This window comes from Suricata suricatta, chromosome 3 (assembly GCF_006229205.1).
Source record: "Suricata suricatta isolate VVHF042 chromosome 3, meerkat_22Aug2017_6uvM2_HiC, whole genome shotgun sequence".
Classification (NCBI taxonomy): Eukaryota; Metazoa; Chordata; class Mammalia; order Carnivora; family Herpestidae; genus Suricata; species Suricata suricatta.
The window spans coordinates 139,438,832-139,465,070 of NC_043702.1; the positions used below are offsets into that span (position 1 = coordinate 139,438,832).

General features: G+C 41.4%; 2 protein-coding genes across 6 annotated transcripts in view; both read right to left on the minus strand.

The window, feature by feature from the left end:
* Positions 1-6,845, minus strand: part of TRAF5 (TNF receptor associated factor 5) — a 50,782-nt gene extending 43,937 nt beyond the window's left edge. The window contains exon 1 of one of the 2 annotated variants that reach the window (XM_029935326.1): positions 6,704-6,845. The gene's annotated coding sequence lies outside the window, so the exon portion shown is untranslated. Of the gene's footprint in view, positions 1-3,991; positions 4,202-6,703 lie in introns of those variants that run through there. The other variant, XM_029935328.1, reaches the window with a different exon arrangement.
* An 11,211-nt stretch (positions 6,846-18,056) lies between these two features.
* The window catches only part of RCOR3 (REST corepressor 3), a 51,795-nt gene continuing 43,612 nt past the window's right edge, over positions 18,057-26,239 (minus strand). For 3 of the 4 annotated variants that reach the window (XM_029935331.1, XM_029935330.1, XM_029935334.1), the window contains 2 exons: positions 21,131-21,372; positions 18,057-20,666 (listed from right to left, as the gene is read on the minus strand). In XM_029935331.1, coding sequence (XP_029791191.1) covers positions 20,322-20,666; positions 21,131-21,372 — 587 coding nt within the window. In that variant the 3' untranslated portion in view covers positions 18,057-20,321. The remainder of the gene's footprint in view (positions 20,667-21,130; positions 21,373-26,239) is intronic. The other variant, XM_029935332.1, reaches the window with a different exon arrangement.

The following is a 26,239-nucleotide window of genomic DNA, read 5'->3' on the forward strand; positions in this document are numbered from 1 at the left end:
GCTGGGTTTTGGATCCCAGGTCTCCTGGCTCCTATCTAGAGTGATTTTCTCTACAGCATAACCATAGGTAGGCCCTGTCAGGTGGAATTGCACAGGCAAGCGGTGCAGAAAGAGGTAACATAGCAGGTCTGAGACTGCCATCCTTAGGAAGTTCTGCTTCCAAGCATGGCCCGTGGTTAACATCTTAGAGGGTGGGTTTGAGGCCAGTTCTCCTAACTGATTAGGGGGGCTCACTGTCCCCAAACTGTTTTGCAAAAACTGTGGTTATTGCTGACCACCTGTTTTTCTTCTGGAAGTCTGGAATTTTGGTATGTGTCAGGCAGAGGGTGCCTATATGAGCAGTCCTCAATAGAAAGCCTGGGCACTGAGTCTGTAATGAGCTCTCTGCTAGACAACATTTCACATGCTGTCACTATTCAGTGCTGGAGGAATGACGTGACCCTATGTGACATCAATGATGGAAAGGACTCTTGGGAGTCTGTGCCTGTTTTCCTCTGGATTTTGCCGCATCTGTCTTTTCCCTTTGCTGATTTTGCTTTGGATCCTTTCACTGTAATGGATCCTATCTGCAGGACTATATGTTGAATCCTGTGAGCCCCCAGAGAAAATCACGGAACCTGGGTATGGTCTTGGAGAAGCCTTCCTAACAAGAGATGAATTTGAGTGTTCTTTCAGAGTGGGGAGGGGCATGAATTAGTAGATTAAAATAGGAGGCATTCTAGGCAGAAGAAATGAGGTGAAGAAAGTCAGGTGTCAAAGGCCCCGCAGCTGTTTAACGCAGAGGAAGAAGAGCGGACATTGAGAGAATCAAGTGTTTTGGTTGCAAGGTGGAAGAAATGGATGCTGGAAGTCACATGTATTCCGATGATTCAGCATCAATGAAGTGAACCACGTGGAGTCACACAAAATGGAATTAGTATCAAGAAAGGATTGAAAGAAGGTCATCTCTGCCTGCCCACAGCTAATATCCATGGCATCCATCCGACATTTCTTAGAAAGGTCTGCCAGAAGTACCAACTGAGCAGTTGAAGCAACAACCCAAATTACTGGCTTCTCAAATAAACAAACCACTTCAATATGAGGGAGTCAATCTGCTCCAGAATAATCTACTTCCAGTCCGCTAAGGGCAACTATTCACTCCTTCCTTTATCCCTTTGAAATGTCTTTGCCCACAGTCCCACATCCCCTCCCATCCCTCTGGTCCACTTATCACTCCTCAGGAGGGCTTCCCGGAATAACCCCACCCAACTGGTGAATCACTTCTTTTATTCAGCAACTACTTAGCACTTGAGCCTTCTCTTGATGTTAAATTATTTGCCTTTCACCCAGAGAAGCATGATAAATTTTCCTAGGTTGTAGCGTAGGTATCTGCCCAGCCTCTTCCTCAGAATCTTAATGTCATGAAGGCAGAAGAGGGACTTTCATGACTGTTTAGCTTCACTCCACCCACTTGCCTCCAGCCTCCAGCCTCCAGCCTCCAGCCTCAACGGCTACAAATGCAAATGGAAGGCCCAGAACACCACCGAGCTGTTCCAAGCCACCCTACTCAGTAAGGGAGTGTGGAAAGGGTTCTGGTCAGCAGTTCTGCATCCAGCCAACCTCACTCCACATTTTGCTCTGCTTGCATAGTTGGATCCCCTTAAAGGACTTCACTGTTCCTTGTGATCACGCCACTGCCTGTATTTTGCTTCCCAAATCCATCATATTTCTTCTGCTGGGTCTCTGTGTCACCTTCCTACCTACCTACCGCCTCCAAGGTGGCGGCTGCTCTGCCCACACATTATTCTAAAGGCTGGAATCCTGCCCCCGAAAATCTCTACCTGGGCCTGGGCCTCCATTATCTGATGCCGCCTGCCCTCCTCTCTGCCTTCTCTCTGCCGAGGGCTTGTCCCAGCTTATCCCCACCATGTCCTGTCCCATCCCAGCCCACTTCCCTGGCCGGTGAGCCCTGCTTGACCTAGAGATTGCAGAGTGGCAGCCAACGGGCTAGTTTAAATGATGGCCTACCCTGGAACTTGGCAGTTCTTTTGTTTGTCTGCTTTTGATTTAATGTGAATGCTTTTAGGCTCCACACACAATTTCCACCTCCCCAGAGACCCCACAGCTCCCTATTGCTATCAAACACACAGAAGAAGAAAACCAGCTTTCTTGAGTACCTGCCAGACACTGGGCTCTGTGTAAATATTGGCTCATTTAATCCTTCCAGCAGGCCTCAAGTGGGTGACATTACTATCTCTACTTACCACTGGAAAAGGAGCCTCATGGAAGCTGGGCAACTTGCCCAGATCGTACAACTACAACCAGCAAGTCATAAATTCAGATTCGAACCCAGTTTCTGAAGTCCACACTATTTCCACTACGCATTTAGGCGGCGGCTCTGCGGCAGTGCAGGAGAGGAAAGGAAAGGGCAGGAAAGCGAGTGAATGCACAATCAGAGTAGCACAGGAAAGAGGTCAAATGGATGTGTTGAATGGGCGTGAACTCAGGGTGCAGCGCTGGGGACCAGAACCAGGTAGGGGAGACAGGCCAGAGGTGACTGTGGGAGAACAGTGATGTCTGCACCGGTAAGGGAAAAGTCAGAGGAAGGCACAGCTTGGGGAGCATGTCTGAGGGGCTCTGGAAACATCACAACGAAGATTCTTTGGGTCACAAATCAAACTGGCCAGGAACCCAGCTGGGTGAGAGATAGAGCCTTTCCCTGGAAGGACAGGAGGGCCTTAGGGGATAGAGGGCCAGCCAGGGACACCGCCGGGGCCTCATACTTGCAGGGTGGGCGCAGGATGAGAAGCTCAAGGTCAACGAAGGGCATGTCAGTGGGGACAGTGGGGCACCCTCCAAGGAGCTGGGCAACAGCTGCAAAGCAGGCTGGCGACTGAGGATTACCAGGCCCCAGAATCCTTCGGGCAGTCTGAGCGGCAGGGCAGGTGGACGGAGCAGAGTGAGGAATACATTAAGTGCAAGTGCTGGCTGCTCTTTCCAGAGGCTTCTCAGTGAAAGGGAGAGAGGAGGGGCTGCAGAAATACGGGGTGTTCCTGTATAACAGAGGCTGAGCTAGTGGGGCAGAGGAAGAGGTCAGTGGTAAGGGAACGATGGACGGAGCCCGTAAGAGGGAGAAGAGGGCTGAATCAGGGGTGTCCCGTGGGTCAGGAGAGTACCTCTTCCCTGAGATGAAACGGACCATGGGGGACATCCCAGGGATGTCCTGAACTGGAGGAGAGCAGCTGGTGGAGTGCGGGTCCAGCCATGAGGCAGGGGCAGCTGCTGAAGGTGGATGGGTCCCCCTTCCCTGTTCACACGCCCCAGGAGGGGCACTCCCCAGGCTCTGTCATTCAACGCGGGGCCCACAGACCCTGCAGGTAGGGACAGAGGCACTCCGCTCTGGCCACAGCGCCATCTAGGCATGTACCACCCTCGACCTCCAGATAACAATGCACAGAATGTACTCCTCACGGTCGCTGCAAACGGACTTTGCGTTTTTCTGTCAGGACTGGAGAGTATTTTCACTTTTATTTCCTCTCTGGTCCTCCGGCGCACTTCCTCACAAGACAGGGCCTGCCAGGGGCCATGTGGGTCAACTACTGTCTGACCTTCTAAATAGAGCTTTCCTCTGGGCAAAGCAACAAACTCAGAGGGGCCCAACGCTGGCCTCGGCGGTGGCAGGAACCCTCCAGCCCTGCAGATTGCTTCTGCCCTGTGACATGGTGCCCTCTTACCCCCAACACACACACAGAGACTCGCCTTTTACCCCAGTAAAAGCCACCATCTGAGCAGAAAAAGCTCTTCAGAGACTGGGTCTGCCACTGCTCCCCCCTTCCCTTGGTCTTAAAGACCCCCAATCAGTGATGAAGGTGCCAGGTGGCCTTTGATGAATGCCTTTCTGGTTCCCTCACCCTCCTCCTGCCCAGATTTCTGGCTTCCTCTAGCCAAAATATCAGAAGAGCACAGGAATTGGAGTCGAAAGACTTGGGCTTGGGTCCTGGCTGGTCCCTACCTTCTTTGAGATCTTTCCAGTCACTTCTGAGCCCCAGCTTGCAACCAGAGAAGTGGAAGGAACAGCACCTGCCTTTCCCTTCTCTCAGGGAGGCCGTGAGAAGTTCATCAGGTCAGAAAGGCTATTTTCAACTTGCACAGGGCTCTTGTGATCCCTGGGGTCTAAGCAAGTCCTGCAGACAGCCTGGCCTCTCTGTCCAGAGCCCCACGGAGCACACGTTCCCCAGCCACCTGTCCCAAGGGAGACACGTCTCAAATGAATTCGTCACACACATTTGTTAGGCCTACTCTATGCCGGATTCCAGGACCCAAACCAGCATAGACACAGGTCTTGCCCCGAGTTCAGTGAATTGGGGTAGAGATAACAGAGCAGGCGTCTGTCCATGCGGTGTCCCAGGCAGAGCCTCTGGGAGACCCTGCTCTGTGTCGTTGGGAACACACTAGACATGAATTATCAGAGTCCAGACTGAGGAGGAGGTGGGTGGATTTAGTTCTCTGAGAAACCAGGGTGGGGGCCTGGAGCAGAGGAGCCGGAACCTTAGAGACGCAGGCCAGGCCCAGTAGTGGAACCTAAAGGATTATTATACTCAGGACTTTCCCCTCACCATCTGGGAGATGAGAATAATCCTGCGTTGGCCTGACTCACTAGGATATCAGGGAGAACAAAATGAGAACAGCAATGAGAAGATGCTTTAAAAAGGAAAGAGCTTTGCAAACATGGAATTCGTTTTTCTTCAGGGTCCTCCACCGTGAAGCTGAGATACTCACAGGTCTGATTGTCTAAACGCTGCTGAGCCTTTCCCACGCCTAGCCTACAGGGACTGACTCAGCCGCACCCAGCTCCCTCGCTCTGCAAATTGCCCCCACTGAAAATACCCCAGCTACACACTTAGTACTTCCGGTGGACGGGGCCTCCCTCACCTTTCCATACTCTTTCCACTGCCCTGCCACCCATGGCCAAAGGGTTCCTCAGGTGATGCTGACAGACGGAAACACTGCCCACGCTGCTCTCATGGCCACCGACTTCAGCCCAGAGGACCTGAGAAAGTCACCTCCTCCTTCACAGCCCCTCCAGGAGGACTTTCGCCAGAGCCTGGCTGGCACAGGTGACTTTCTCCTGCCTCTGTCTGGGATCTGAGGGCCCACCCATTCCAGAGTTCAAAACAAAACACTGATGAAAACAAGAAAGCCTCTAGAGGGGCTAGACATTTTCTGCTTCCATCTCACATCCATCCTTCCGGCAGCAGTGAGCGTACTGTGCAAAGTGGAGTAGAACCTCGGGGAGAGGAGTGGTGGAATAAAGTTTTCACCCGAGCCATCGACTGTACTAACTCCGTTTCAGCAGCCTTGGACAAGGGCAGAGCCAGCACCCTGGATTTGAGAGGCCCTGACCAGCCTTTCCCAGCCTAAAATTCTCTCTCACCCACTGAACTGTTCTATTCCCAGAAGTACCTCCATTTCTTTGCATTTTGTCTTCCGGAGCCCATTAAAACCTCAAACGTCTCTGGAGGAAGAAACCATATTCCACTAGCCCTAGTCACACAGCACCTGTGCCCAGTAAATATTTACTGAATTAAATTGGTTACTAGATGCCTGTCCTCAGGGACATGGGTCACAGCCCAGGGCTGTGGAGGGTGGGGCTGCAGGGACAGCCTTTCCCCAACCTCACCGCTGGCCTAGAGCAGCCTTGCCAGCCACAGCGAGATAACTGAGTTCGGTGAAAGTAAATCTGAAATAGCCAAATATGGAAACTCTGCAGGAGGGGGCAGAACCAGCCACGAAAGCGGCAGAGCGGCCCAGTGGAGTCGAGTCGGTGGCGACAAGAGAGGGGCCCCGGTAATTCACTGAAAATCCTCAGAACTGCCAAAACCATACAGAGTGGCAGTCAGGAAAGCTGGTCTGGAAAACAGATTCCACCAATCCTCTGGGTGTCCCTGGGCAACTCACTTCACCTCCTGGAACCTTAGTTTCCTCCAAGACACCTCCGGGCTCAGCTTGGGTGGGTGGGTGGCTGGGTGGGTGGGGGTGTGTGTGTGTGCGCGCGCGCGCGCGCGTTGTGTTGTTTCCAAATGAGCACGCTCAATCGAACTGTTCGTGTAGGTTTCCATTCATTCCAATATTAAAGTTTCATTTCGGAATGCTCGGGTTGGAGAAGTCCTGCAGAAGTGGAGGGGGCGCCGAAGGGTACGGACGGAGAGCCTGGGCTTTGCAGTGCGTGCGTGCCGGGCTTGCCTGGAAATCGCCCCCCAACCTGAACCAGGTCCCTCCAGACCACAGCCGCGCTCTGCAGCAGCTCCCCAGCCCGAGACCCCCGGTCTCCGTCCACGACACACCCTTTCCCAGCAAAGAAAACCCGCTTGGAGCCGCCGAGCCCAGCTGAGTCCTCTAACCCGCAACCGCACCCCCGCAGCAGCCGCCACCAACCCAGCAGGCACCCCCGCTCCGCGCCCCTCCCCAACAGCCCCCGCGGCCGCCCTGCGCCCTCCCCGCGCTGGTCCGGGACTCGCTGGGCTCGAGCGCAGCGGGCGGCCAGGCCCGGGAGCCCCAGAGGCGAGCGCCCGGCGCCGGGAGGTGGCTGCGGGACTAGCGCCGCTGTGGCGCTTTCGGTTTCAAAGCAAATGGGACGAGCCGAAGAGCGATCCTCGGCCCTACAGCCGCGGGGCTCATCACCACGAAGAGGCCACCGCCCGGGCGGCGACCTGCCGGGACTCACATGTGGCTCGGCGCGGGGGCTTAGCCGGCGCTGGTCTGCAGGCTTGCGGCTACTCCAGGAAGCGGCCCGCGACGAGGCGGGGGCCAGGCTCTCAGCCCCCCAGCCCTGCAGTCGGAGCCCGTCCTAGGAAGGAAGGGGGGCGGGCTCGGGACCCGGGAAGGGCGGGGCCCGGGGCGGGGCCCGGGAGCGGTTGGGGAGAGGGGAGCAGGCCCGGGGGGAAGGGCTGACGCGCAGGAAGGTGCCGGGTAGGACGTGGAGAGTCACTGAGCGGTTAGAAATCTAACCGAACCTCATTAGAATCACAAGTACCTACAAATAAAAAGCATCTCAGATTTTCCACAAGTGCCTTTGAACTGTACACATCTTACCCTTCAACCTGGGACAACCAAGCTCGGCCAGTCCTTTCCTGTTTTGACTCCCTTAGCTCGAGGTCTCTTGTCTGGTTCGAATCAGCGCTTCCCAGTCTTCCTTCACAATAGCACAAATTTGCCCGCCCTCCTCCTTGCTGCTGGTCTAGCAATCCCTTAGAGTTGTTGAGATTGACCTTGAACCAAGGGCTTCCCAAGTCTCTCTTTGGATCTTCAAAACAACCTTGTGTAGTAGGCCTGGTCCTCCACATTTTACCGATGAGCTATCTGAGGTCCAGAGAAGTGACCTGAAGTGAGGTGCCGGAAGGTGGACACTCAGCAAGTGCTTGTAGCTACAACTTAAACCCAGCTCTCCCGACTCCTAAACACTGGACTCTTCCATAAAATGCTTCTCTCCATGAGCATATGTTCTGAATTGTATGGTAGGCTATATAAATCTCTGGGGGGTTGATCGAGCATGAAGATTGAGAACTTTGGAATGAAATAGATCAGAACTCCAATTCTAGCATGGGCAAGTTGATTGTACTGAGTGAGCTTCGATTACTCATCAGTAAAAGGGGAGAATTAGTAAAATACAGTACCCAGATACGCATTGGAGCCAGGCAGAAACAGACAGGAAGGAGGCCGAGGTTGCAGTCTTGGGGGAGGGGCGGCACACTGGTGCACTGAAGAGCTTGTGTGGGATCTGGAGGAGCAGCCACGCTCAGGCTCATTTACAGCTTGTCCTCCCGTGATCTCTACTTTTCAACCAGAGCCATAAATCCAGATTCCAATTTATTGGTTGGTGAGCCAGATTAATCACTCAAGTGGGCATTGCTTTGGGAGTCTAGATCCATCTCACAACCATGTGTGAAATAAATGAGATAGCATTTCTACATTCCCGACACAGAGTAGGTGCTCCTTGAACCTTACTCTCTCCCTGCTCCTTCCTGCATCTTCTCTTGCCTACTTCCTGACTCATTACCTCCCAGACCCCCCCCCCCCCCCCCCCCCCCCCCCCCCCCCCCCCCCCCCCCCCCCCCGCCACACCCTGACCAGCATCTACAAGTCACTGTTGATATGTTTTGTAAAGGTATATCTCCTCTCACTGGCTAGAAACATGCACAGGTATGCACTGGGCTCCTGGTACTGTCACTGACTTTCATTCCATGGCTCCTCCCCCTCCCCTCTTCCCCATCAACTGAATAAGCAGCCAGTTTGTCCCTAGAATCTTATCTGAGATTTAAATACAATGAAATCAGATGCTGAGACAGACAGTGAATCTTTAGTTGTGGGAAGGGGGGCTGCATGACTTCAGGGCTAGGAAATCGGGAGGTAGAGGAATTTTCAATAGGTGTTAGTGTTAGAACTAAAGGTTGTGTTTCCAGCTCCCCATTTTGATCACAGAATCCTGGGCAAGGTGTCTGGAAGAATAGATAAGATGGACCCTGGGAATAGACCAGTCTGATGGAAGAGACATGATCCCTTTCTTCAAGGATCTTGAAGATGGATGGAAAGGATAGAATGTAAATGTACATAGAAAATCACTATTAAATACTTGCAGGTGATAGCTAACATTTATTTTCTTATTATATACCAGGTACTGTGCTCAGTGCTTTGTTCATATCAAACTATTAATCAGTCCTATTTTGTAGATAAGAAAAAACATCTCTTAAATAATTTGCCCAATTGCAAAATTCTTAGTTTGAGAAAGGTGGGATTTTAACCTTGGAAGTCAGGTTCTAGTGTTCTTAACCACTATACTGCGTGTAAATTCAAATAGAGCAAATGTGAGGAGACAAATGTTAGCAGTTTTAGTGTACTGAAAATACTTGCAATGTTACAAACAGAATCCAGTTTTCAAACTAAATCCATCTAATAAAAATAAGGACAAGATTGGACTATATACCAACTTTTTACACAGAATAAAAGAGGTAAACTTTTTATCTTTTATAAACACCCTCAATGTACCTCCAAACTTCAAAAGATAATGGCTTTCAGCTATGTAATTTACTAGATAAGGTAGGCGATTGTAGCTAATGGAAAGATTGTGTTGATGAAGAGGGGAGGACGCCACCTACTGGAAAAACAGATGAATGTATTACCTTCCTCAAGCTGCTCTTCCCTGTGACAAGACTGATCAATAGTTAGAGCAGAGTAAAAGGTCATACCTTCCATCACCTAGAGATCAGTGAGATGAGACAAAAAGGAAAAATATTCTTCTTGACGCTTAGATTGTACCTTTAACTTCCTTTGTAAGTTACAGTGGAAATTCTTTGCCCATAATGGAACCACACATGGAAAGTGTGATATAGCAGCAAACCACTCCCAGCCCCCCCAAAAAAAACAAAAAAAAAAAACAAAAACAAAAAACCTCAGGGTGCTAAGCACATAGAATGCTCACTTGCTCACTAAGCAGGTTCTGCATCGAGGCAATAAATGAATAAATATCTGTGGGTTTTCTGCATTTAAATTCTTGACCCAATGATATGTGGTCCCTTTGCTTTCATCAAATAACCTTCACCCCAGTTCTGCCCATCAGTGCGCCAAGCAAACACCACAAGAAGAGAGGAAGTGAGTGCTGGAAACAGAGAGCTTCTCCCAGGATGGATGTAATTATTAAAAAAAAAAAAAAGACTTGTTTTCTAAAGACTGGTTTTCCAGAAGTATTTCATTATCTGGAAGTACCAGAGTTTACTTATCCATTCACCTAATTAAGGTCATCTTGGTTGTTTCCCATTATGAAGTGGAATTAATTGGCCATTATGAATAAAGCTGCTATAAATTTGTATGCAGATTTTGGTGGGATACACATCTCCATATAGTCTGTATTTTTTCCAGAGGAGCTCTCTCTCTCTCTCTTTTTTAATGTTTTATCTTATTTTATTTTATTTTGAGAGAGAGAGACAGCGTGAGCAGGGGAGGGTCAGAGAGGGAGGCACAGAATCCGAAGACAGGATCCAAGCTCTGAGCTGTCAGTACAGAGCCCGACACAGGGCTTGAACCCACGAACGTGAGATCATGACCTGAGCCAAAGCCAGATGCTCAACAGACTAAGCCACCCAGGCGCCCCAGAGGAGCCCTCTCTCAATATACACATTCCTCTCTCCCCTTCTCTGTTCGTGGTTTGATTGTGTGATTGTCAGCTCTTCTGTTGCAGCAATTAGATTTTTATTGTTTTAAAATTAGGCTTGCTGTCTTCACTGTATGTTTGGCCAAATGTGGATTCTGTCCATTTTGACAGCTTCTTTAATAAGATTCACACATGCAATTCCCATCAGTGCTTGGGAAAATGTTTTAACATGTTAACTCTGCATATTATTTAGCCTTAGGAACCATGAAGTAAGATCACGGGTTTGATTGGCACAATCTGGTTTTGTTAGACTTTGTAATAGGTCGGTAACATGAAAGATCATTCATTATTTGGTATTTGTTTTTCTGTTTTCCTTCTTTCTTTCTTCTTATTTATTTTTTTGAGAATGGTGCCTACTCTATATGGACAGATTTTTATTTTATTTTTATATAATTTACTGTCAAATTGGTTTCCATACAACCCCCCATGCTCATCCCAACAAGTGCCCTCCTCAATGCCCACTATGGAGAGATTTTAAACAATCCTCTTGTAAACCTGGCCATGCACATCCTCTGTTTCACAAACAGGACAGAAGCATTAAGAAGGAAAGACATATGCTCAAAAAAAGGGCTTACAGGGTTTAACATGGGAAAAGTTGACAAATTTCAAATGCCTTTGACTTCAACAACCTCTGTATAGCCCATGACCTTGCCCCTCTATCCTGAGAAGCCCTGTACAATCCTCAGCAGTCACAACGAGGGCCTCTTACCAGAGTACACCATTCTGGGGCTGCTACATGCACTGCACACACTTTGGTTACTTTTCCCCCCTTTTATAAACAAATTTACTGTCATACTTTCAATACCACAAAATCCACCCAATCAGTGAATTTTAGTAAATGCATAGTTATGCAACCATAACCACAATAAAATTGGAGAACCAACCCATCACCCGTGTGTCCTTTTGCACTCCATCCCTACTCCTAGCCCTGGATCTGCTTCCTGTTTCTATAGTTTTGCAGTTTCTGGAAAATTTATATAAATAACTACACAGTATTTTGTATCAATTGGAATGTTTTTGAGGTTCCTCTAGTTTGTTGCATATATCAATAGTTTTTCCCTTTTGTTGCTGATTAGTATGCCATTGTATGGATACACCACATTTTTTTAAATCTCTTCACCAGCTGATAGGCATTTGGATTACGTTTGGTATTGGGATACTATGAGTAGCGCTGCCATGAATATTTAAGCACAAGTTTTTGTATGCACATACATTTTCATCTCTCTTTAGGTAGATACTAAAGAGTAAAATTGCTGGGTTGTATTGTACGTGTACCTTTAATCTGTTAGAAATTGCCAGCTTTCCAACGGGGCTGTATCATTGGATCCTATTGCATTTCTACCAACCATAAGAGAAGTTTTCAGTTTCTCCACAGACCTGGCAATGGTTGGTATGTATAATCTTTTTAATATTAGCTATTTAAGTGGGTACTCTAGGTACCTCATTGTGGCTTTACTTTGCATTTCCTTTATGACTAATGATGTGACATCTTTCCATGCACTCATTTGTCATTTGCATAACTTCTCTATCCAAACATCCATCCAAATTTTCTGCCCATTAGAATTGATTTTTGTTGTTGTCCTTTATTATTGACTTGTAAGAGTTCTTATTATTCGGTTCTTAAGAGTTCATTATACGTTCTGGATACAAATCTTTTATATGTTTAGTAAATATTTTCTTCCTGCTTTTTTATTCTTAGTTGTATCTTTTGAAGAGATGTTTTTAAATTTTGAATAAATACAATTTATCATTTTTTTCTGTTATGGATCATTCCTTTGATGATGTATTTTATTCCAGGAGTTTATAGTGTCAGTTCTTACATCTAGGCCTATGATCCATTTCAAGTTAATTTTTTGTGCACAGTGTGAAGTAAAGATCAAGGTTTTTTGTTTTGGGGGTGGAGTTCTTTTTGGCATACAGACATCCTATCCTTTCTGCTATTGATTTACTCTGGCACCTTCACTGAAAATCAATTAACCATGTATGTGTGAGCGTACTTCTGGACTCTCTTCTGTTCCACTGATCTTTATGTCCATCTTTACACCAATATCACACTGCTTCTATTACTGCAGCTTTATAACAAGTAATCCGTTAGTGTAAGTCCCCTATTTTGTTCTTTTTCAAAATTGTTTTGGTCATTGAAGTTTCAGGTTGGTATTTGTTTGTACAAATAAAGTTTTATTGACATATAGCCATGTCTGTTGATTTACATATTTTCTTTTTTTTTTAATTTTTTTTTTGTTTTATTTATTTTTGATACTGAGAGAGACAGAGCATGAGAGGAGAAGGGGCAGAGAGAGAAGGAGACACAGAACTGGAAGCAGGCTCTAGGCTCTGAGCTAGCTGTCAGCACAGAGCCCGATGCGGGGCTTGAACCCACGAACGTGAGATCTGACCTGAGCCGAAGCCGGAGGCTTAACCGACTGAGCCACCCAGGCACCCCTACATATTTTCTATAGGTGGTTTTGAACTACATGGGTAGAGATGAGTAGTTGCACGCAACAGGTGTGGACTGCAAAGCCTAAAATATTTACTGTCTGGCCATTTATAGAAAAAGTTTGCTGACCCTGGTCTAGGTTCTTTACATTACCATGTAAATTTTGGAAATAACCCGTCAATTTGCACAAAACAACTCTGCTAAGATTTTGATAGAGATTGGGTTGAATCTATGAATTTGTGGAGAATTGCCACATTAACAATATTAAGCATTGCAATTCATAAACATGGTGTATCCCTCAACTTATTCAGGTCTTCTTTAATTTGCCTCAGCAATATTTTATAGATTCCAATGAATAGGTCTTCATATTTTTATTAAGTTTATTCCCATTTTATTCTTTTTGATACTGTTGTGAATAAAATTTTCTTAATTTTATTTCCAGATAATTCATTGCTACTATATATACAATTGATTTTATATCAAACTTGTATCCTGTGACCTTCTTAAGCTCATTTATTATTCTAGTAGGTTTTTGGAGGTTTATTAGCATTTTTTATATGCAAGATCAGGTCCTCTACAAATAAAGACAATTTTTTTTTAAATAAATTTTTGTTCTTCCAAACTGTATGCCTTTATTTTTCCTCACCTTCTTGCATAGCTAGAGCCTTCAGTAAAATGTTGAGTACAAGTGTTGAGAACAGACATCCTTCCTTTGGTGTCAATCCAAGGAAATGGATTCAGTTAAGTGCGGCGTTACTTACAGGAACGTTACAGGAATGTGGATGGGTGCCCTTTATCAAGTTGAGGAAGTTCCCTTATATTTCTAGTTTTCTGAGAGTTTTTTTTTTTTATCATGAATGGGTATAGATTTTGTCAAATGTCATTTTTGTGTCTACTGACATGATCTGATGGTTTTTCCTTTTATCTTATTAATATGATATGCTGCAATGATTCTCAGCAGAGGATTATTTTGTCCTTTGGGGGACATTTGGTAATGGCTGGAGACATTTATGACTGTTGAACTGGAGTGGAGGGGGTGCTACTGGCATCTGCTGGAGAGAGGCTGAGCATTCTGTATACATCCTACAGTGTATAACAAAGAATTATCTAGCCCCAAATCTCAACAGTACTGAGGTTGAAAACCCCCGCTGTATTACAGCAATTGATTTCTGACCATTAAACGAGATTTGCATTCCTAGGATAAACACTGGGTTATGTCATGCAATTCTTTTTGGATACTGGTGATTTTATTTAATATTTTCCTAAGGATTTTTGTATCTCTGCTCACTAGAGATATTAGTCTGAAGTTTTCTTCATTTGGCTTTGAATCAGATTAATAATGTTCTTACAGTATGAGTAGGAAAGTGTTCTTTCTCTTACATTTTCTGAGTTTGTGTAGATTTGGCATTATTTATTTAAGGATTTTATCATCAGTAAAGCCATCTGCTACAAGACTTCTCTGTGTGTAAAAAATTTTTAAGTTACAAATTCAGTTTCTTTACTTAATTCAGGTTTTCTGTATCTTTTGAAGACAGTTCTGGTAAAAGATTTGTCCATTTCATTAACCTTTCCAAATTTGTTGGCATAAAGTGATCATAATATTCCTTTACTAGTTCTTTTAACTTCTGTAGATTATACACAATGATCACCCTTCTTCCAGTCTAGGTTGATAATGTATGCACTTTTTATTCTTAACCATGTAGTTTGTTGATCGTTTTGAAAAGTAACTACTGGTTTGAGATTTTTTTCTATTATTACCTAGTTCATTATTTCAACTATCTTTATTTCCTCTTTTCTATTTCAGTTGAGTTTATTGCTTTTCCCCCCTAGCTTTTAGGGAAGAAAGATAATTTATCTCTCTTCCTATCTAAAATAAATATTTAAAGTTATAAATTTCCTCCTAGGCACAGCTTTGTTGCATCCAACAGATTTTTAGCAGAAGGAATTTCAAGATATTTTTTAAATTTTTTAAAATGTTTTATTTATTTTTGATACAGAGAGAGACAGAGCATGAGAGGGGGAGGGGTAGAGAGAGAAAGAGACACCGAACCGGAAGCAGGCTCCAGGCTCTGAGCTACCTGTCAGCACTGAGCCTGATGCGGGACTCAAACCCAGGAATGCGAGATCATTACCTGAGCCAAAGCCAGATGCTCAACTGACTGAGCCACCCTGGCGCCCCGGTTACTTATTTATTTTGAGAGAAAGAGAGAAAGCACGAGTAGGGGAGGGACAGAGAAAGAGAAGGAGAGAGAATCCCAAGTAGGCTCCCTGATGCTGGCATAGAGCCCAGCGCGGGGCTCAAACCCACGAAAGTGAGATCTGACCTGAGCTAAAGTCGGAGGCTTAATCGACTGAGCCACCCAGGTGTCCCTCAACAGATTTTTAGATACTATCTTTTTACTTATTTTCAGTTCAAGGTATTTTCTAACTTCTCTTATAGTTTATTTACTGACCCATAGCTTATTTAGAAATGTGTTTAAATTTCAAACATTTGGGAATTTCAGAGATTTGTTGCTTTTTTTCCTAAATTTAAAAAGTTTAATTAATTTGAGAAAGAGAGAGAGTATGAGTGAGGTAGGGGCAGAGGGAGAGGGAGAATCCCAAGCAGGCTCTGCTCTGTCAGCACAGAGCCCGATGCAAGGCTTGAACTCACAAACGGTGAGATCATGACCTGAACTGAAATCAAGAGTCAGAGGCTAAATGGACTGAGCCACCCAGGTGCCCCTCTGTTACTTATTTATAATTTCATTGTACTCAGAGGACATTCTCTGGATGATCTGAGTCCTTGTCCACTTATTAACCTTGTTTATGGCACAGAGCATGGTCTATCCTGGAAATATTTCATGTTTATTCTGTTGCTGGGTAGAATGATCTATGAATTTTAATTAAAGGTAAAGATATTGAGAGTGTTGTTCAAGTCTTCTATATTCTTACTCATTTTTGGTTTCCATGTTCTGTCAAATTTTGAGAGATGGGTATTGAAATCATGGACTTTAATGGAGGATTTGCCTATTTCTTCTTACAGTTCTAACAGGAATTGATGTTAGCTCTGATGAATTGGCACCTTTATCATTATTAAATGACCATCTTTATCTTTGATAATATTCTTTGCTTTGAAATCTTTGACATTAATCTAGTCATTCCATTCTCTTTTGTTAAGATGGTATATATTCATCCATTTTATTAGTTTTCTATTGCTGCATATCAAGTATTACCGCCAAACCTAGCAGCTCCAAACAATACGAATTCAGTTTCTCTAGTAAGAGATTAGGGCAAAGCTTGGCTGAATTCTCTGCTTCACAGTCTCTCACAGAACGCAATGCAACCAGAGAACGTAACCTGCTATCAAGACATAAATCACAATCTTTTAGCCTAATCATGGAAGTGACATCATCACCTTTGCCATTGGTCAGAGGCAAGTCACTACAGCCAGGCCCCACACAAGAGCATGAACACCAGGAAGGAAATCTTTGGGGGCTGCTCTAGATCTCTGCCTCTGATCTGAGGTCATTATGGGGTACTTTTGAGACTATTTTCCTGTACTTTTGCCTTCATGGAGTTGGAAGTTCCTTAATTCTATGAGGTTTTGTCATAAATCTGTCTCTATCTGCTGGTCGCATGTCCCCTGGCTTTCGAGCACTGCTAAGGGTTATTTTGATTTTTGTTGTTTCTTGTCAGTTCAGTAAGATTTTGGAAGGGAAGAAAAATAAACTGAGGATTGTAGAGGTAGAGGTGAAGTAATGTGTTCAATAGAGCTGGAATAAGAGTCGGTATAGTAGAGGGAGGACTTTTTCTTTTTATAATATATAAGTCATCAAAAAGCCCCTCAATGATCAATTGTTTTCAAACTTTTTTGGAAAAGCTACAGCATGTGAACAAAAATGGTCTTGGGAATAAAGTCCTCTTGTAGCCAAATACTGCCAATTATGAAAGCTGCTCTGGGCAGTAAGCTAGACATATACCTCAAGAAGTAACTTTTGTTGTGGTGTTAATTCTGGACCTCTTTAGTTATGGTAACTGTACCCTATATATTTAAATAAGATTAAATCATACAATACCATCCAGAGACAAAAGACATTATATAAAGCTCCTGGAGGTTAGCCTTTATGCCATTTACATTGTAAAGACAGCTACTAGATCTTTGTATTTCGCGTTCCCAGCATCTTTTCCTTAGAGACTGCTCACCCACATTTCAACATGAGGATTCTAAAGTTTAAGTTAACCACATTGTAAACACCCATTCCCTTATCAGTAAACAATGGCCTACTTTGAATCTGGGAAACATCTCAAACCAACGCTAATTCCTGGTCTTCCTCATTCTCCCTTAGGTATACAGGACTTTTGAAAGCAAAATAAAAGGGCAGATAAAGCCACATGGCCTTTTAGATACAAACTCACTTACACATCCAAGAGCAATTCAGTATTTTACTTCCCAACTCCATAACTACTAAAATTTATTGCTATAGAACATTCCTTCACTGAGGTAAAATTATGATACAGATTGAAGTTAGGAGGGGTTATATGTGACCTATTTTGTCCTAAAAGAAGGCAGTTTATGTACCTCCAATAGTGCTGTCAGAAAAATAAAGCCGTTACTTACATTTTCTTTCACGTGGTTTCTCAGACTTGATTTTTCTTTCTGAATTTACTTTTTCTGTTATCTTCTTATGAATATCTATAATGAATGCCTAAGTTAAAAAACTAACACGTTAATTTCTTTTTCTTATGTTTCCTAGTCCAGATGTATTCATCATTTATCTTGGAGAAGCACAAAGAGAAAGATAGATCTTGCTCTGAGCTCTAAGTCGGATTATTGGTAGCTTTGAGGAGACCTTGATACTCTAGTGTTAAATGATCAGCCATTATTAACATGTCTGAGTAATATTCCTTTGATAGCAGGAAGAAACATTAAAATACATTTACTAACTAAACTTGGTACTTTTAACCAAAAAAACTTGCAATATTATTTTTCTTTAAATCATGACTGTCATTTTTTGCTTATTCCCTACATTTATTCCTAAAAAGAATGTTGGCCTATATTAATATATATAACACATATATGGCCAAGAATTTTATATTATTTCATCTTTATTCTACATTATATTTTTACTCACTTAATTGTAAAATTATTAAGGAAAAGTTATAATCAAAACTTACCTTTACCTCCATCCATATTACACTGGAATTAAGAATATAGAAAAAATATTTTTTCATTAATATTACCAGGCATATCAATAGTGTGATTTATTTTTACTTATGTAATGAAAAAAAATACTTGGGTGTAGATTTTTCAAAAATGATAACCTTGACATTATGAAATGGTCATTAAAATATTTCTAGATTTTGTTTTATAAAAATCAATATTTAGAATTTCACAGTGAAGAGGTCCTAAATTCCTCATACAGCATGAAATTATATAAAAATAGAAGACATAGACACCTTTAACTCTTTAATCCTTTGATTAAGCAGCAAGCATATCACTCTTCCAGGCCAAACACTGCTTAAACAAAAAAGAAAATTAATGGCGTGCAAAATATTTACAAAATATGCAAAGCACACAGTAAGACATCTCACTATATACATGTGTCATATTACTAATGAAGCTCAGATTTTTCTACCGTGTGCTCTAGTGTACGTAAATAAAATCACAGCACACCCCTCAGATACAGCATCTTGGCCCACAGGTGGGATAGAACAGATTTTTAAATGAATCATAATATACTTAACAGCTGGACAGATGCTGGTGCTGACCAATGTGACTGACGTGTCCCACACACTGTATACTGAAGGTCTACTGACGAGAGACAAGACAATAAGAGCTGTATAATATGCACATATGCAAGACAATCTTTAGAAAAATGCTTTAGATATTTTCTTTTAAGATATATAACTGCCCCCCCTCCTCTCGGGGCTTTTAAAGTAAAAATAAGTATAAATTCTTGAATATTAAGGACTTTAAATCAGATTTTTATCTAGTTACAATCCAGGGGCAGGAACTATTTAAGATGATCCAATGAGAATGAAAAGACACACCCTGGAAAAAGTTTGTGCCAGAACGTAAGGTCCTTCTGAAGAGAGTGGTCTAAAACTTCAAAATAGAAACTAAACAATGAATTTAAATCTATAGCTCTTTAAAGCTTTAGAGCCAATGGTAAGGATTGTTTTTCCAATATTGGGAATATATAACTTCTCAAAACATAAATTAGGGCCTTAGATGTTGTGAAGTAGTTCTAAATATGAGAATGTAAATGGGCAAACATTTAGCCTTAAGTTCCACTAGGATAGTAATCTAAGTGATCTGTCCCTTTGCACAAGTCATGATTCCAATATGAAATTACTGTATCAAAAATATTAGCAACACATTGTTGAAATACTATTACTTGCAAAATATTCTTTATAGGTACTTAATGATTTATGTATTCAATTAAGACTTGAAATGTTTTTGCTTCTTTATAAAAAGGGGTCTCAGCATTTTAGGTTAACAGCACAATTGTGACAATATACTGATACATCGTTAGATAACACAGAACAAATTCTTAAATTTATTTTATGAAATAATGTTGATGATTTAACCCTAAACCAAACCCACAAGCACAGGTTGGCTGCAAGGTATACACAAATGTATCCAAATAGCACAATAGAGATTTATCAAGAAAACATCCTTTATATTAAATGCAGACCATATTAATAAGTATGAGGGCAACTTTAAGTCAGAACCTAAACACAAAAAGGGTACTGTAAATAAACACTTTCATAACCACTATCTCCACGTAACTGACAAAATATAATTCTCTTCTAAAGTCCCCAAATATAGGCAACTAGTTAAAAGCGGATAGCATTTAGAAACATTAAAAAAAAAATCAAAATTAACTCCATATTCAAGAAACTTAAAGACACTGTACTTCAACAAATTAAGTCCTCATTTGTATGTGAAATTATTATTCCATCCTCTTATTACTGACAGATGATGGGTCAATGACCTTTAAGCAAGGACTTTGCACTAGGACCCTAAAGTGTATGTTAAACGGTTAGTAGGTTCAGTACATTCTTTGTGGTTTCATATAATTGCTTTGCAATTGATTAAATTGCTTTCTTTTAAAGGAATATATTAAAATTCCTTTGGAAAAAAAGCAAGATTTTGTGAAAAAAGGGATATGCACTATAATTTCTTAAATATGCATTAAATGAACATATGTCAAAATCTGAAATGCAGGCTATTTATTCTTGCACTCCTAACGTAGGAAAATGTTGTTAAAAATTAAATTAAGGAAGAAAGAAAAAGAGTCAAGCATCCTTAAGAAACTCAAGGAGATTTTGTAATTCCTAAGTCAATATTCGTGTACTAAGAGCCTTGACTATGAAGAAGGAGAAATATAAAGAATCTCAATAAATAGAGTAAAAATAAAACAAAAAACCTTGGTATATAGAATACTTAATCTTTTTTTTCCTTTAATGAGATCATGTCACTGAATGTATACTCTACAAAGGAGGCTAACCATAGGTTTTTTGTTGTATAACATTTAGTTCAGTTGCATGAACCAAAAAATTTCTTAGACATCCACTTATGCTAGCCCATTGCCACAGAACTAGTTCGCAGCCTCAGTATCTAGGAAGGATTATTCTCTCCGCTTTTGCATCAGCCAGGTGAGCACTGGTATAATGATGGGGTGAAAAGTTACTGTAGCTCTGTCCAATTTAATTTTAGTGCAGTGAGGACTGTGAATCTGTCTGAATTCCAATAAGTGACGGTGGCTGTTGACCACCAACCGTGGACAACACTGGTCTTGGGTTTAGACGGGGTGGCATAGAATTAGCAGGGCGAATGAGAGGTGGTGGAGGCTGATTTAAAGTTGGCCGGGGCTGGATGAACCGAGCCTGCTGCTGGAGTGGAGGAGGCTGCCGGTGAAGAGCGGGGGCAGCAGGCAGTGTTGGACGAAGAAGTGGTGGAGGCTGGTTCAGAGTGGCAATGGGGGCTGTTGGTGTTGGAGTGGATGATGGGGCAGGAGGTGATGGACCCAGAGTCCGAGGAGCCTGTGGGGTCTGTGCCTAGAGGTGAGGAAACAAAAATACATGTATGAGATGATAGTTCCTAATGAACTTAATACAATATAGTTTGGGCTGTCACAGGAAAAACAAAATAAATCAAAACAAAACAAAAACGTAACACCAGTGTTTTTTGGAAGCACAAGCTTCTTTTATTTTAAACAAAACAAAACAAAAACCAAAAACCGAAAAAGCAACGAAGCTACCAAACAGGCATCTTTATTAGTAAACAGCTTAACACTGGAAATAAAATAAGACTATGAAAGAACAATACACTCTCCATTCTTCTGGGATCAGAACTTAGCATGTCATTAGGACTTCAGAGTCACGAGAGAGGCACCACTGAGTAAGTGTATTGTCAACCTTTCATGCTCATTTAGCTAGTCCTCTGACAAATTAACCTTACAGAACACCACACAAAATGATTCCTCAACTCATATGAGCTCAAATTCCATACACAAACACACCTCCTCTTCTTCATCAGTGCTCTTCCCTGATGGCACATTAGAAGCACTTTTTGTCTCCTCCCCTAAAGCAGAAGCATCACCATTAGAAGCCTGGGTTCCTTGTTCTGCTTCCCACTCCTGCAATACCTCCTCTAAGTTAAACCGACGCCTGTAGTTTACAAAGAAGTTCTTCACTTGGCCAACAGTCTTGTTGCCAATTACATCTGCAATAGCTTGAAAATCTTTACCATATTTGCGGACACCTGGAAGGCAAAGTAAATAATACACCTGTGAAGGATCAACAAGGAGAGCTGTGTGTACTACACATCATGCACACACAAAAGATACCAGCAATGAAAATCCTTTCTCATAAACTCTGCTCGTTTCTCAAATCTGAGATAGAGACTAAGATATCAGGGTCACAGATGAAAACTGTCAATTATGTCATTTCATTGAGCCAGCCACTTGCCTTCAACTGAACAATCAGAAACTTACCATTTTTTACATACTCAGTTATTTTCTCCAATCCTCTCTTGAACTCTCAAATACAGTCCATTTATTGTAAAGCATTGAATTCTCTGTTCCATCCTCAATTCCACATTCATTTATTTCCCTAGTAGCCAGTCACCTAAATTTGAGCAACACCGTTTGTAAACAAAACTGGATGGGAATGAGCCATCTCTTTTATCCCCTCAATGGACTGAGTGAGTAGTCTTAGAGTTCCCCCATTAAGAAAAGCGTTATAATTTGGCTTTAATATCAGCTTCAGTATGATTACTTGCCTAATCTAAGCAGGGTACCAACACACAGAAATAAGAATTTAAACATAAAAAAGAGAATCATCACAATGTGATGGACAAAAACAAGGGAAGCTATTTTTCGGAGTTAGCTGGATCCCAAACTCCTCTAACAGCTGCAAAGACTGTGCCTGGGGAGGAATCCCAGCGGCACTGCAGGCGGGCCGTTGTGGGCTTATCATCAGACCTTAAATTTAAGAAGGACTGCATGTTCAGTTACTGAGGAACTTAACTTTTCATTATGGAAATTTTATTATAACAAAAGATTACATTTGATTTATGAACTTGAAATAGTCATTATACTACAAAATTTGGAATGACTTCCTATAATAAGATGGATAATAAGCTGCTCTTAAGGGAATTCTAAAAGGAGGTTCACTGATTCATTCTAGAAAGAGATGCACTTAGCCCAAAAGATAAAAGCTGTCAGAAATTTTGATTTTACAATTTGACAACTACTGTTTAAAATACAGAAAACAGTAACTCATTAAGTAGAGATGAGAAAGGAAGAAAAATAATGATACTTATGATATTAAAGTCCATAATTTAACCTAAGCAACCAGAATTACGGGGATTTAAATAAATTCAACACGTATACAATCACAGATGAGAGAATAATATGAGGATATGCTAACACCCTAGGAAAATGCTAGATACACTCATAGCGGTACATATTGGTATCGTCTTTCCAATTATCTTCTTAAAGCAGCATCATGATATGAAAAAATTCTTGTTTTTAATTCCTGCTCTTCTTTTACATGGAGAACTTGGGAATGATTATCTCTTGCTTACATTCAACTAGTTAGGCTTGACTCTGGGAAGTTCCTTTATCATAAAGGGCACTTTGGGCAAGAAGTTTGAGATTATTAAGCTATAGTGATTTTTAATATAGTTTTGCATTTATAAACTATGCTCATTTGCTCTGTTCTCAAAGGTAAAGACATATGCATGATAATAAATTATGATACTTAACATTGTTTACAGCATTTAGCAATATAAATTCTCCTTAAATCCATGAGCTAATGTCCAATTTAAATCTGTAATTGAGTATAAATTCTAATGGTAACTAGGTTCCACTAAGGGTTTACTTGGCAATAAAAATCCAAGGTTATTTAATATTAGGAATTACTTCTACGTATTCAAGTACTTCTCTACTACTTGTACTTTGGAAAATAACAAATTATTTGAGATTGCTGCACTGAAGATAACTAACTACTCATTAGAAATCAGATACAGTGTTCTATCGACGTACTAATTTTTACAAAGGATATTTAATTTACATTTTAGAAATGACCAAATCTACTGAATACATGAGTTAATAAATGAAAACTTTAAATCTAAGATTAGTTCTTCTGTATTCTAGCCAGAGATCACTCCAAGTATGATGGTATTATAACCCTTAGAACACCTATTTCTTTAGCGAAATATATTCCAAAATCTACCAGTAATTTGTCCCCATGTCTGACTGCATTTTATAGCTTTTATAGCTGTCCCTTTTTTTGATCTTCCATTTTATTTTCTCTTGCTCAATGGACTTTACCATGTCACCAACATTGTTGCACTTCCGGAATTACAGACTCTTCAAAGCAAAATGACTTCCTATAGGAGCCTTAGTTTTCCCGGACACTCTGGATGTCAAGGACCTTTTCCAAGTCACCTAGGTTCTGAGTCACCCAGGTATGTTTACTATTAACTCCTAGTATGTTTATTATTAACTCATGGATGCCAGACTACTTTGCAAAATCTTAAGGCTCAGATCAGAGTTCTGGAGTCTGGTTGAGAATCCCACTCATGTCCAGAGAACAAGTGTGTCTTCAGAAATATGAATACCCTCAGCCTGCAGGATGGCTGGGAAGGGTCTGGAATAGCCAGAGCTCCTTGGCAGTCCTTTCTGGACAACAGCAGTCTCATCTGTTTGCCCCAGTGTGTTGTGACAAATTCTGTATTTTTTTCTGTATGCCACAATGTGAGAAAGGTTAGGAAATACTGTCCAGTGAAATATAATGCTAAGTACACAGGAAGCGTTCAGGAAATAGGATTGATTTTTCTTCCCCAAACCACAAGAGTAACATATAGCTAACATCTTTATCACCTTAACACTCCCCATGATGATGGCTCAACAGGCTATTTTGGTTAGAAGGTGGAATTCTTAAGTTATATAATAGCTCATAACTAGGTGAACTCTAGTGAAATACCAACTGAAGACTTAATGGGGCAGCTCCTTCAGAGGAATCCCCAGCTAGGCTCTGGGAGGAAAACCTAGCAGGGGCAGCAATGCAGAGGAAACAGCTTTAGCAATACAGGACATCAGAGCTATTTTTGTGCCGATCTGTACTTGGAAGAAGTGTGGTCCATTCTTTTTTTACAATTTATAATAAACAAGGCCATCTGATGCTTTATCAGAAAAGGAATTAAACACAGTGATTAAATCTCTCTCTCTTTCTAAAGATGTAAAAGGCTTAGGTCCATCTGAACCATGGTTTTAAATTAAACTTCTCACCTTTAGGGCACAAAGTCAGTTCTTAAAGGGTAGTAGAATGAAATTTTAGAAAATCCTGGAAGATGTAAATTGTAAATTTCCCAGGAAGACAAAAAAAGCATTTTCAGTCAAATTTCAAAAGTTCATTTGAAAGTTACGGTAAACAACTTGGCTTCCTATGCTGGCAGATGATACTTTATAATCTTTAACATATATTTTTAAAGTTCTGTTTGGGAATTAATATAAAAATATGACTGACATTACATTTTATAAAAGTTCATGTTTTCCAAACAGTATTCATTCCGCCCCCCAAAAGCCATACATTCATATATATTTTTTTATTTTTATTTTTTATTTTTATTTATTTTTTAAATAGTTTATTGTCAAATTGGTTTCCATTATTTTTTTGTTTTTTAATTTGGCTAGTAAGATTGTAACTTCAGGACCTTTGGTAGCATGGTGCTTCCCAGCTTTGGACATGAAATTACAGACTTTTTTCTTCCTGAGACAGAAGGGATATCATGAGTCCGCTCTTAGTATGTTTAAAAAGTTTTTTTTTAAATCTGATTTTTGACTACAAGAAAAGAAGTCAAAACATTACAATGGCAAGCTACTTCCAGGTAGTAAAATTGCGGGGGGGGGGGGATTGTTTCCTCCTTCTTATTACAAAATTTCTTAGAGTGAGCATGTACTTAGTATAACTGGGAAATCCATTTTTGAAATAAGAACATAGTGACATCCAGAAACTCTTGGGATGCCGTTCTTTCCTACCAATAAAAGATTAATTTTAAACTCAAACCATTTGGGAACATGCACTTCCTTCTACCTACTGTAAATCTCGATAAGAATTCATATTGAGGTTTAAAAGAAAGGTTATCAATGGCAGTAGGACAGTGAATGGTGCCATGCAGGTGAGTGCTAAAAGTCAAAATCATATATTCTCGTTTTAATGTCTAGCCTTTCTCTTCTGAGTCTTGTGTTCCAATCTTCCCTGTTAGAAGTTAAATTCCATCACAAAAGTGCTGGCGGTTTTGAATTATTAATTATTTGGAGAGCATGCATCAGAGGGCTGACAATTATAGTTTTGGGTCTCTATTCTCATAATACCTGTTATAATAGAAGAAACTCTCTAAAGCAAACAGGTATCTTTTAGGTGAAAAAATATGAATCTCCTGTTTCCATTTCCTTTCGATCATTCATGTACTGGGTTATGATCCCTATGTTTTAATCAAGTGCCAAATCTGTTTTTCCCCTCCTTTAGGAATCATTCTAGCTTTTTAAAAAAAAGTATGAAATAAAATTAGAAAGAAAGCAATTTCTAGACTTGCAACTTCATTTCTCCTAAAAACAAATGAAATGTATAAACAACAGGAAGAGAAGGTAACATTTAACTATAAAAGCATAACTGACTTGAACACAGTTTTGTCGTTTCCTGTTTTATAAGAGAAGGCAGGCAATATAGGAAAAATAAAACTAACCTAAAAATTAAAGTTGACATATTGATAAAATTGGAAAAATTTCTTACTGTTTACCCTAAAACAGCACTAATATTTTAGCTGGGGAATATATTATTTTTTTAGCACTAATGACCATGAAATAAATACAGTTAAGAGAAGGCCTGAAATAAATATTGTATACCATGCTTCTGCCTCTATACACTTTAAAGAGTCAATGTTCTGTACTATCATTTAAATGTATTATTATTTTTTGAAAACAGCTAATAATTGTTCCAGTTTACATGGAAAAATACACACAGAATCTAATTCCTTTCTTAATTCTTGCTAAATAAGAAATGTTTATCATATGAATATCAAGATTGATTTTAGGATAATTTCTAAAAGCACTACAGATTAG